Source organism: Belonocnema kinseyi, chromosome 1 (assembly GCF_010883055.1).
Source record: "Belonocnema kinseyi isolate 2016_QV_RU_SX_M_011 chromosome 1, B_treatae_v1, whole genome shotgun sequence".
NCBI classification, from domain to species: Eukaryota; Metazoa; Arthropoda; class Insecta; order Hymenoptera; family Cynipidae; genus Belonocnema; species Belonocnema kinseyi.
The window spans coordinates 179,397,668-179,409,426 of record NC_046657.1 but is presented as its reverse complement, the minus strand read 5'-3'; the positions used below and the strand labels follow the sequence as shown (position 1 = coordinate 179,409,426).

At 35.0% G+C, this 11,759-nt stretch overlaps 1 protein-coding gene across 5 annotated transcripts in view; it reads right to left on the bottom strand.

The window, feature by feature from the left end:
* Positions 1–1,495: 1,495 nt before the first annotated feature.
* Positions 1,496–11,759, bottom strand: part of LOC117170293 (MFS-type transporter SLC18B1-like) — a 245,244-nt gene continuing 234,980 nt past the window's right edge. For 4 of the 5 annotated variants that reach the window (XM_033356983.1, XM_033356977.1, XM_033357000.1 and 1 more), the window contains one exon: positions 1,610–1,915. In XM_033356983.1, coding sequence (XP_033212874.1) covers positions 1,610–1,915 — 306 coding nt within the window. Of the gene's footprint in view, positions 1,916–11,759 lie in introns of all 5 variants that reach the window. The other variant, XM_033356969.1, reaches the window with a different exon arrangement.

The window sequence follows — 11,759 nt, the reverse complement described above, 5'->3', positions numbered from 1 at the left end:
GAATCATTCTATAGAGATGGCATTACTAGACTAGAACACCGCTATGAGAAATGTATCAGCCTTGGAGGAGATTATGTTGAGAAATAAAAAAAAAAAATTCTTCAAAACGTTGTTTTTCTTGGTCAGGCCGGGAACTTATCAATCCACCCTCGTATTCTCTATTGCTGACGGTACGATATTTTTTCTTCAAAATATTATCTCAGGGGTTTTCAACGGTGCCCTTCCTATTGCCGGTGTCAGTTTTTTGTTATAACCCCTAGAAAATCCATTATGGCGGCCACAATTTAGGGCTTTAAAAAAGAACAAAGTATCCAAGGTAAGTGTACACTACCCTTAAAACGTCATCGCGCGTACACAGCACGCACACTAATTGTGGTTCTCCCACTATGGGCGATATTTTGTTCATGATTTGCACATGCGCGCATTTAATATCGTGCTACTAGAGGGGGCATCCGATAAGTCCGCTATTCCTGAAATTTTTCGCCCCTACAGCCCCGAAGTTGGAAAGTTATCGGACTTATACTGTATACTTTTTAACGTTGATAGTCAATTTTTTTTTAACCTTTTTCTTCACAGAGAAAGATCCTTACCTTCAAATAACTCAACGTGTTTATTCACATTTTCCTTTGAACACTCTAATCTATTTTATGTGGCATAATATTATTATCTCACATATTTCCACGTGTTTCTACTTATTTCCCGCTTATTCCTAACAAAATTATTTTATAAATAATAATTATTATTAATAATAAAAATAACGGTAGTGTATCTTTGTAACGTTCCTGTAAAATTCTGAAGAGGCGGACGGATTATATATAGAACTTCCCCAGTCTCTCTACCCTGCTGAAAATTCCTATATAGGTTCCTGTATGGAAACATTCATAGGATCATGTATAGAATTCTACATAGATACCTATAAGTTTCACCTATAGGTGCCACCTGAAGGAAATGACGAAGGATCCCATATAGCACCCTAAATAGGACCCTGCATAGGTTTCTCTATTGGAGCTTATGCAGATGCGCAGAGTATTATATGGCACCTACGGCTGCGCAGAAGTTTTTTTGTTCGTCCGGTAACATCCGGAGGCTTACGTGTCGTTAGGTACTATTAGGTACCATCAGGTACCTTTAAATACCATTATGTACCTTATAAAGGAGGCTTCTCTACAGGAATCTATATGGGACCCTATATAGGAAACTGAATAGGGTACTTACAGATTATTGGGATAAACTGAGAACATCCTATTTAGCATTTAGAGAAAACTTCTTTTGGGTGGAACATCGATTTCCTACAAGGCGGGAGTTCGCTTTGCGAACACTGAAACTGTTAACATAACTCTTTATTATCTGCTGTATGATTGTATTATACATACTTTATGTTCAATGAAGAATAAAATAAATGTATTTGTTTATTTGCGCTCTATATGCTCGCAAAATTTGAGCTATATTCATTCGACAGTACATGTTCTTTATGGAATTTTAAAACTTTGAGATATTCTCTGAGCATCTTTTATTTTCGTATTCTATTCATTTTTATTAATTTTTCAGTTAAAAACCAGAATCTTACTATCTCTCTCCAAAGTCGAACGAATGCAATATTTCAAAGAAATCACGTTGTCGTATCAAAATAACGTTTTGATTCAACAGAACCATAACTGTAAGAATATCTGCCACTATATGATGCTCGCGACCAAGCACCTGCCCTATTAGAGTAACTGTTGCAGGCGATAAGAGAATGCATGCCGTTAGGTCTATCAATCGGAACCCCTTGGCCCCTGACACCTCGCAGAAGACTGGTACTGTGCGATCTTCCACTGTCCGTCAATGATGCTCTCAAAACGCTAGCAGTTTCAACCTCCTCGTAGGGTTTTGGCCCTAAAGAACAGCAGCTCAAGAAAATAGCAGCAATCAATCCCTGAAAATGAAAAAATTGAAAAAATGAACCCCATTATTAGCATCCAGATTTAAACGCAATATTAAACAGAAAATATATTTTCTTCTATGGGCAGTTTTAAAATAAGAAGTAAATCGCAGCACATAAAAATTCTAAGTTCTCAAATAACCCTTACTAATTAAGAAATACTTTACGAAGTGTGGAAGATCTTTGATCTGAGGTAATATTTTTTCATTTGAAGTCTAGTTTCGTAGAAACTAAATTTTGCAATTTTATTTATATTATGGTAAGCGGTGCTCTCGTAATGTTTCCTAACCTTTATCTTTAATTTGTAGAAACTTAGCTTTCTCTCATCTACTGCGGTAAATAAGTGTATCGACATCTCCATTCAATATGAGGCTATATGCTGACACCGCCGTTTATAATATTATTCCCTATGTTTATACAGAACGCATGGTCTCATACACGGCGCTGTCAGCAAAGAGACTCATATTGAATGGAGGCGTTCATATGTGTCTACACTACTTATATAGCTGTATTCTGTCCTTTAGTAGTTATGTAACACATTTTTCCTACTTCAATTGCACATCTTATTCAGTACCTAATTTCATGTAATTTTCAGTTTCAATGAGATCACTTGCCATCTTATACATGACGTTTCCTCTTTCTAATTCCCGAATTGTACAAATAGCTGATTCTTTAGTTGTTTTATCTAATTCTCTTATAGATTGTAGCTTTGCATTCGATTGAAAAATACGAGAAATTTACAACAACGAGAAAAGCTCTTATTTATTTAAATTCATCTCAACTTATACTTGTATGAATGAACTTCTCGTAAGATCTTGTAGTTCAATCAACTATCTTAACATTATTAAACTTAAAATTTATCAATAAACAAACTAAAAACGAATTTCATATCAGATTAACGTAGATATAGCTTGGAAGCGCAAAACTACGTAGTATTAACCGTGATATGTTAATGAGGTAGACTGGAAAAAAATCTCACAAGTGAATAATTCTTGAAATTTCTCCATTTAAGGAGGTTCGAGGGCTGCAAGGAAAGATTTGTAAACCCATCATAACTTTTAAAAAACGAGTGCAGTTACTCAACACATATTTTAATAAAAAAATATTTAACTACCTGAAAAAAAAAAAAAATATAAAAAATGTTTTTTGATCGTAATAATTTGAGGGCAGATTAAAATGAAGTTTTTCAATCTCCAATTTAAATGTAGAAAAGCTGATTGTATTATAATAAGAGTTTTTAGGGTAACTGTAATTAGAAAATGGGAGATTAATTTTTTAATTTCTTGGAATATGTATTAAGTAGTATCCCTTATGACAAAATTATATCTTTGGCATATCCCTAGGTTATCTCAGTAGGGCATGAAATATCCTGACAATTGTCCATAAAATTTTCCTAGGATATCTGCCCCTTAAAAAAAAGTCAGAATTTTTGGGAAAGAATGTTTTTCGAGATAAATTCTCAGGATACTAAATGATTCTGATAGTAAATATGAAAATTGTGTACATTTTCACGTATCTCTTTCTCATTTCTTATCCTAATTTTAAACTTTCAGATATCCGATTATAGTAAAGTATGAAAAATATAGTAATGCTTGAGAATATTTGAAATAAAGAAATATACCCGTTTTCCGAATTCTTGAAATATAAGCCACTAAAGTGTTTCATTCAAAATTTCGACTAAAAAATAGTCTTTCTTACATAAAAATTAACTGTAAATTTAACAATAACTAAATTATGGAAGATGCCTCGCGAGTTATGGTTATATTTGCAGTGACGTTTGGAAAAGAAAAATAATATGTCGAAAAGTCCCATGAAATTTTAGGGTTCCAAACGTATTTTGAGACTTGCAGCGATCGTCAACAGCATCACTTAATACCTAGCGTCAAGTTTATGACGTTCGAGGTTTACAAAAAAAGCGAAATCTATCACTCGACCAGTTCAAACGTTTACAATTGATCAATTAAATTAATCGAAGAAAACGAATTGCACGTTGAGCAATTTTTATCCAAATGTGCACGTGTTCAGATAGCACTTGTACAACTGTACACGTTCACAGTTGTGCCAAAAGTATTACTTGGGAAAATCGAAAACATTTTGCAATCCTTAAAGGGATTTATCTCAATGATTTTTTTTATCAACTCAATGCTTTGGCAAATGAGGTTTGAAAATTCCCAGGAAACTACACCAACGGAGACATATGTCTTATTAGAGATGTTCCTATACAGGAACCGGTATAGGACTGTATATAGGTCCCTATGTCATTTCCTATAGATGTTACCTATAAATGAAACATCCTATAGAGGATCCTATGCAGGTTCCTATACAGGATTCTATATAGGAGCCTATATAAGAAGTTCAGTAGGGTGGTTAGAGATTTTTAGAATATACTGAGAATATTCCGTTTGGGATATAGAGAAAAGTCGATTCGGGTGTAAAATCGATATCCCAAAAGGCAGGAATTCGCATTGCGTACACACTAACTAATACTATAAATCTTTATTGTCTGCTGTATGATTGTATTATACATACTTTATATTTAATAAAGAATAAAGAAGATGTATTTATCATTTATTTACGATCTATTCGCTCAAAAAAATGGAGCTATGTTTATCAGATAGTACATATTCTTTATGGGGTAATGAAATTTGGGATATTCTCTGAACATCTTTCATTTTCGCATTCTATTCATTTTTATTAATTTTTCAGTTAAAAACCACGTTGTCGTGTTAAAATAGCGTTTTGATTTAACATAACCATAACTATAAGAATATCTGCCACTATATAATGCTTGAGACCAAGCACCTACCCTATTAGAGTAACTTTTGATAGCGATAAGTAAATGAAAAAGTCCCTTGAACTTTTTGAGTTAAAAACGCAATTTGAGACCTGCAGTGATCGTCAGCAGCACCACTTACTCTCTAGCGCCAAGCTTACGCCATTCCAGGTCTACAAAAAAAAGAAGTCTAAGCTTACTCTAAAAGTTCAAACTTTTATCAATAGATCAATTAAATTATTCAAATTACTTCGGATATTCGAAAAAATTCTGTAATCCTCAAAGTTTTATGATTTTTCATTAACTTAATGCAGCTGAATATGATTTCCGAAAAATCCCAGGAAACAAAGCTGACGGAGACCTTTGTCTGACTCTGCTTCCAAGCGTTTTAGAGGTATTTTTTCATCACATAATTACTAAAGTCTAAACATTTCCATGATAGTCAAAGTCTTTATGATCTTTTTTGAACTCAGTAAGTTCAGATGTTATTTAAATTCCCCCCGCCCCAACACCATAAAAACCACTTCGGCATCAGTAAAGTTAATTTAGTTCTTCTTAGAAAAATGCTGGGATTTCTTGTCATATTTTACACAATCATGAAATTGACTGGCCCCAATGATTTTTTTTAAACAAAGTAACCCAGGGGATGATGTTTGAACATTTATTCCAAACCACCACTGCACATACAGTAATAGCAATGCTTTAGGATTTCCCGTAAGAATGTGATTTAAAAACGTCTATCATACACCTAGATATAATTGCTGGAATCTTTCCTGCTATGACTGCTTTCCTGGGAATGTGAGAACATCACCTTTGAAAGCATTACGTTCATAACAAAATCACTAGGATAAAACACTTTGAGGATTGCGAAATTTTTTTGATTTTCCGTAGTAAAATTTTTTGCAAAACTGTTCTTGTGTGCAGTTGTACAAACTCCGTCTGGGCATATGCACAGTTGGATGCAAATTGCTGAACGTGCAATTAATTTTATTTGATTAATTCCATTAATCAGTTTGAACTTGTCGAATGAGCTTAGATTTGACTTTTTTGTACACCTCGAACGTTCTTCATTGATTCCAAGTACGTATATAGACAACGCGACAGTTTAGTAAACGTTACATTTATGGGCAAATAAATATGACTGTCATTGATATTTATCAGTACCAATTCTCAAGTTTTGCTGACCTATGGATCAGTAGATTTTACCGTTCCAGTTGCTATGCTGCACAGTTCCTGCATGCTGCAATTACGAATTATCTTTACACTTTAACAAATAATATAAAGAGACCTAACTTATAAATAAGCGCACGGTTAATTTTTATATATTTTTTCGGATATACTTGTAATTAATCGGTATTTTAAGTTACAACGCTTATGATGCAATTGGTATTTCGCACGCAATAGGGGGATTCGAACGCATAAACCTAAGCACGCAAGTTAATTGTCTTAACCACTACACTATTACACGAGTTGCGATCTGTAAAATAATTTCGAAATGCATTTGTAACTCTGAGGTGGCGACCTCGGGAACGACTTCTGAATACCCGCCCATGTAATCGCGGTACACAACAAAAGCTCTCGAATTTACCTAATATCCATAGAAGTCAGCTGTAACAGTTGCAGAACACAAGAACATCTTGCTCCAATAAATTCCTAAGTTTATGCGATTTGTGAGGAAGTTATGCCACATAAAATTTTGTTATTTTTTATAAGACCCCTTCCTTGCTTAGTGGGAATATGGCACAATGTTACCGCTGTCATAGAAATGTAAAAAAGGAATGTTTTTTAGCTGGTGCAATCCATCCATTGCCGACTGCGCCATGAATTCATCTAATGGTACGCGTGGATAGGTTGCATTGTTACGACTTTAATAACGAGCCAAGCAAACCAATCGGATCGGTAGCTTGTACCGATCCTTCGGTAACGTCCACTGCACTACTATTTTAGTCTCGGTTCAGTGGATTTTACATATCTTACAGTACGTAAAACTAGGGAAAAGAGGTTCATTTTACTAAATGATAATCGTTAAATTAACCTTAATTTCATTGAAATTTACGAAATGCTAAGTGATTTTGACAAATTCACCCCCTTATTAAGAGCAGTTTATACTGTTAAAGTTACAAGACACCCTCTACATTTCTCGAAAAGTAAATATTACATTTCTTAATTCTGCGTGTAATAATTTTCCAGGATTTAAAAAGTTGCCGCAAAATATGACGACACAGTTATTAAAAATAAATTTTGTAATTAAAACACTAAATTATCATAAAACACATAAGAATGTACATAAATTATACTTATTACAATTTGTCGTAAAATATGAGTAGGTCATTGAAATTCAATCAATATGAACTGCCTCATAGGAAATACATGTTTTATAATTTTTTTTTTGATCTGAAATCAATTTTTATATAACTTATATGTATTCTCCTGCATTTTATAATTCTTTTTCATTTTAATAGAAAGAATATTTTTAATATTAATTTTTTATGTAACGCCAATCGCGACCAACCATAGCACGAACCTAACGCAAGCACAGTAACTCAAGACGGCCACATAAAAATCACCAAGAAGTCAAAAACTAAGAAGAAGAAGAAGTAATTAACGGTACGACGCTTCAACGGAAAACATTGATTTATTTTGCATAATTTTCTACATTAATTGGATATGGGAATAAGTGCAGTCCTTTTCTAAAAGATGTCAATTTTATTCCAAAAAGAGCAGCATTCGCGGAAAGTTCTTCTTCAACTTTCTCCGCAAAGAGCTGACTGTATTTACCGGAACAGAGAGAAATCCGACGGAGCGATGTCTGGCGAGAAGAGCAGTTGAGATAAGATTTCCCATGTCACTCCTTCCAGGTAATTTTTGACCAGTTTTGAATATTTTTGTCTGATTTCTTTCGTACGTCATATAAATATTAGTATCTCGGATTGGACGAAGCCCGTTTTTGGATAAAATGTTTATATTTTGTTTAATAATAAGATTAGAGAGAACAATAGAAAAAAATTGCAGTGACACTCCGTGTAGCCGTATGTGAATTCTCGAGGCATACTGCATTGACCCTCATAAAACTGAAGAGGCAGACTCCCTGAAGCGCAGTGAATTGCTCGTAAATCATGACCCTTTAATTCTTATAAGATGCACGCTAGTTAAAAAACTGAAATCAGGCAGTTATGGGTTGATTCAGATTTAAATAGCAGAATAAGTTTACTGGCATAATTTGAAGAAATTGAAAAAAATTTGATGAAAATCGGTTAATATTTAATTTTGTGCACTTGAATTTCAAATTATGAACATTGTGAGTGGTAAATACTTTATCCTTATATAAACGGCTAAATATCACTTCGCGAGTTTCCAAGTTCAAATCCAAGTTTTGAGAAAATATAGAAATTAAAAAGAAACCTAGAATTAAGTTAATGACTCCAACTACTTTTATTGCATGCAGGCCTCCAATCATTATATAAGTTTCACATAATCTTTTCAATGCATGACAATTTATACTTGAAAATCGCTGTCCATATCATTCTCATTTTCTAAGCGCTTTATTCACGCTTGTACAATTTTTATTTCAGTTCTTGTGGGATTTTATAAAAATTTTATATTTTTATTTAGAATATTAGTTTTTACGAAGAAACCAAAAACTACGCGTCCTGTCCGAAAATGATTCATGACAAATTTGTATAAGTTTTTACTCATTTTATAAGACCAACTTTTTTCCATTTATGTTTTTCATAGCTTGTGTCGTTTCTCTCAAAATTTAACTGTTTTTATTTATAAAATTTTTTACTATTCAAACAGAAACTGCGCATCTTATCAAAATATAATCAATGATATATTTGTAGCTCTTTTTTTGATGAACAAGTTTTGTCTTGTACATCTTTGTATGGTGCACAATTGTACCTGATTCGTTTTCCTTTTCGTATTTTAGGCGGACAAGGAATGAATCTGGAGCCGAGGCCCTGCTGGGACAGTCCCACGATGAAAGCGTACACTCTACTGCTCTTATCATATAAAAAGGGAGGGTGTGATATCAATCTACTCTTATACTACGAAACTGCTCTCTTTTAGAATAATGCGCTTACAAAGCTAAAATACTCATTATTAAGATTGAGGGAGTACTAAAAAGAAAATAATCAACAAAAACTTTGCATCCCAAGAAGATGTACAAATTTGTTATTAATCACTATTTTATCAGACTCGAACTTTTCGATTCATTCGTCAAAAGTAGCATTAAAAATAACAGAATAAAATGTTGGACTGGGAAACTCGCTCCATTTATCTTTATGACTTTCTTTCGATAAAAAACGTACCTGTTTGAAAGCCGTACAAGATTATCACAACAACTATTTGAATCTTTTCAAAACGTCGACAGTGCAATATTGGTCGCATAAAAAATAATAAAAAATAAAAAATTCTAGTTTGCATGCACCATTAAAATATGTACAAGTCAATAGTTGTTCTTTAAAAAAGAGCTACAAATATGACATTGATTATATTTTGATATGATGCGCAGTCTTTGTTTGAATCGGAAAAAGTTTTTGAAATAAAAACAGTGACTTTAAAACGATTATGTAAAAATTATATAAAGATTAAAGCCTACCGGCAACAAAAGTAGGTAGAGAAATTACCAGAATTCGGTGTTTCTTTTTAATTTAAATATTGTTTCAACACCTGGATTCGAACTTGGAAACTCGCTAAGTGATATTTATCGAACACAATAGTTATTTTAAATTCAAGTGCACAAAATAAAAATTCTAATTTTTACTGAACGTTTACTAACTGCCTCAGTAAGATTTTCTCACAAGCTAATCTAGAAAATTGATAATTGATTTAGTGAGGCTTATTATTCGAAGTTAATAAGATTTCTTAATCAGAACTTTTTAAGTGAATACTCATTATTCAGATTAAGGGAGTAAATGTCAAGTTTTCCGCGAAGGGTACACTCTTTTATATAGTTGAATGTTTCCATAATTACTGCAAACATTACCCGATATTCATGAATCTTTTTTTTATATTTTCTTTAAATTATGCCAATAAACTAATTCTGCTCATCAAAACTGGATCAAGCTATACATTCCTGAATTCAGTTTTTTAACTGGTCTGCATCTCATACGAATTAGGGATTCATGATTTACGAGCAATTCACTGCGCTCCAGGGAGTCTGCCTCATAAATTTTAAAAGGCACGATGGAGCGTTCCTCGAGAATCCACATACGGCTACACTAAGTGTCACTGTAATTTTTCTCCTAACTGTTATAAATGTTTGCAATTTCAATATAAAAGGGCATATAAAATATTAAATTCGATAACGAACATGGTTCGCTTCTCGAAGTCAAGAAGAACCATGTCAGGTCTCGAGGGAGCAACAGAAACAATTGTCGATAACATAAAGTTCCAGTATATGCGGCACTTCCCATTCTCGACAATTGACTCAATTTCCCTAGGAGCATTTAGAGGAGTGATATTAAGGTAAATGCCGTAGGAGTGACAGAGATGGTAATAAAGCACGCTTAGTGCCGCATTGTGCCTTTGAAAGTAGGTCGTTCACGCGTGTGTTGGACAACAAGATAGTATGTGAGCTAAATGCTCACAAAACATTGACTGATCCTTCACATTTCTGTGGAAGATACCGTGCACCCTCTTATCGAGGACCTGTTCACGAAAGTTTTTCTCTTGTGCTTTCTTAATCCGGGCTGTCAGAAGTGAGCACTCGAGATAGATAAGATTCGATGCATTTTTCTCAACCCTAATACTGAAGTCAAGTCCGAGTGTTTCAGCAGCCTCCTCCGCTGCTTTGTACAGAAATGCTCCTTTGCCCACTTCTTCGTGATTCCTGACCATTTTAAGAAGAGGGTCTTTTCCATTTGCAACTCTATGTGCTGTACCCAGACTAATCATGTTGTGAACGGAAGTCTTAAGATGCATGCTTTTGTTCATGTGCATAACCTTTCTTGTCCCGATAACAAGAGATCTGAGCTCGTTCTTCGTCCATGGAACTACTCAAAATAAATAGAGTAGTACCGGAACGGCAAGCATGTTCGTTGCAGATGCTTTGTTCCTCGCCGACAGTTCGGAAGACCAAATCTGTCGGATGAGACGTTTGTATCTGCTTCGGAGAGTATCCTTTATAGATGTCACATCCTGAATGCGGCTCTGTGGCACGCCCAGGTATGTATGAGTGTCTCCAGCGCAAAGGTGTCGTATGGCGCTTCTATCAACGAGCTCAGGATCTTCAGGGATGCCATTAAGTTTTCCTCGCTTCAAATAAACCTTGGCGCATTTGTCTAACCCAAATTCCATTCCAATGTCCTTAGTATATCGTTCGACTCTCCCCAGGGCTAGATGCGGTTGCTCTCTCTTTTTAGCATAGATCTTAAGATCGTCCATGTAAAATACATGAGTGACCTTGTACTTTCGATCTGCAGGTTTGCCGCACAAGTACCCGTCGGAATGGCGCAGTGCTAGAGATAGTGGCAATAATGTAAGGCAAAAGAGGAGTGGGCTCATGGTGTCGCCCTGAAAGACACCACTCTGAACCGTGACCTTGTTAGTTGTCACACGATTTTTGCCAGATCCAGGCCATCGATAGGTCACGCTGGTAGAATGCTGCATCTTTGCAGACACATCTATCGATGAGCAGGTTCTCCCGACATCCGGCTACGCCTTTCTTGGAGCCTCGTTGTTCATACATTTCTTGACACACAGGTTCAATTGTCCAACAATCCTATCATTGGCGGGAGTATTGTGCGCCCTTCCACCAACCACTCTGGAATCGGCTCTTCCGACTTCAAATATGAGGTGAAAATACGGGCTAAATGCTGATGGGTTGAAGAAAACTTCTTCCAGCAGAAGGTTTTGATACAATCTGGTCCCGGTGAGGAATAATACTTTATGTGCGGTCCCTCTTAATACTTTTTTCACCTCCTCGGTACTGATGGGTGGGCATTCTTTATCAGGTGCTACGAGGGCAACACATAACTCCTTGAAGCTATTTATATTTTCTGAGTCTTCGTCCAGTCTATGCTGAACTTCGTAGACTTCTCTCTAAAATACTTCGACCTCCTC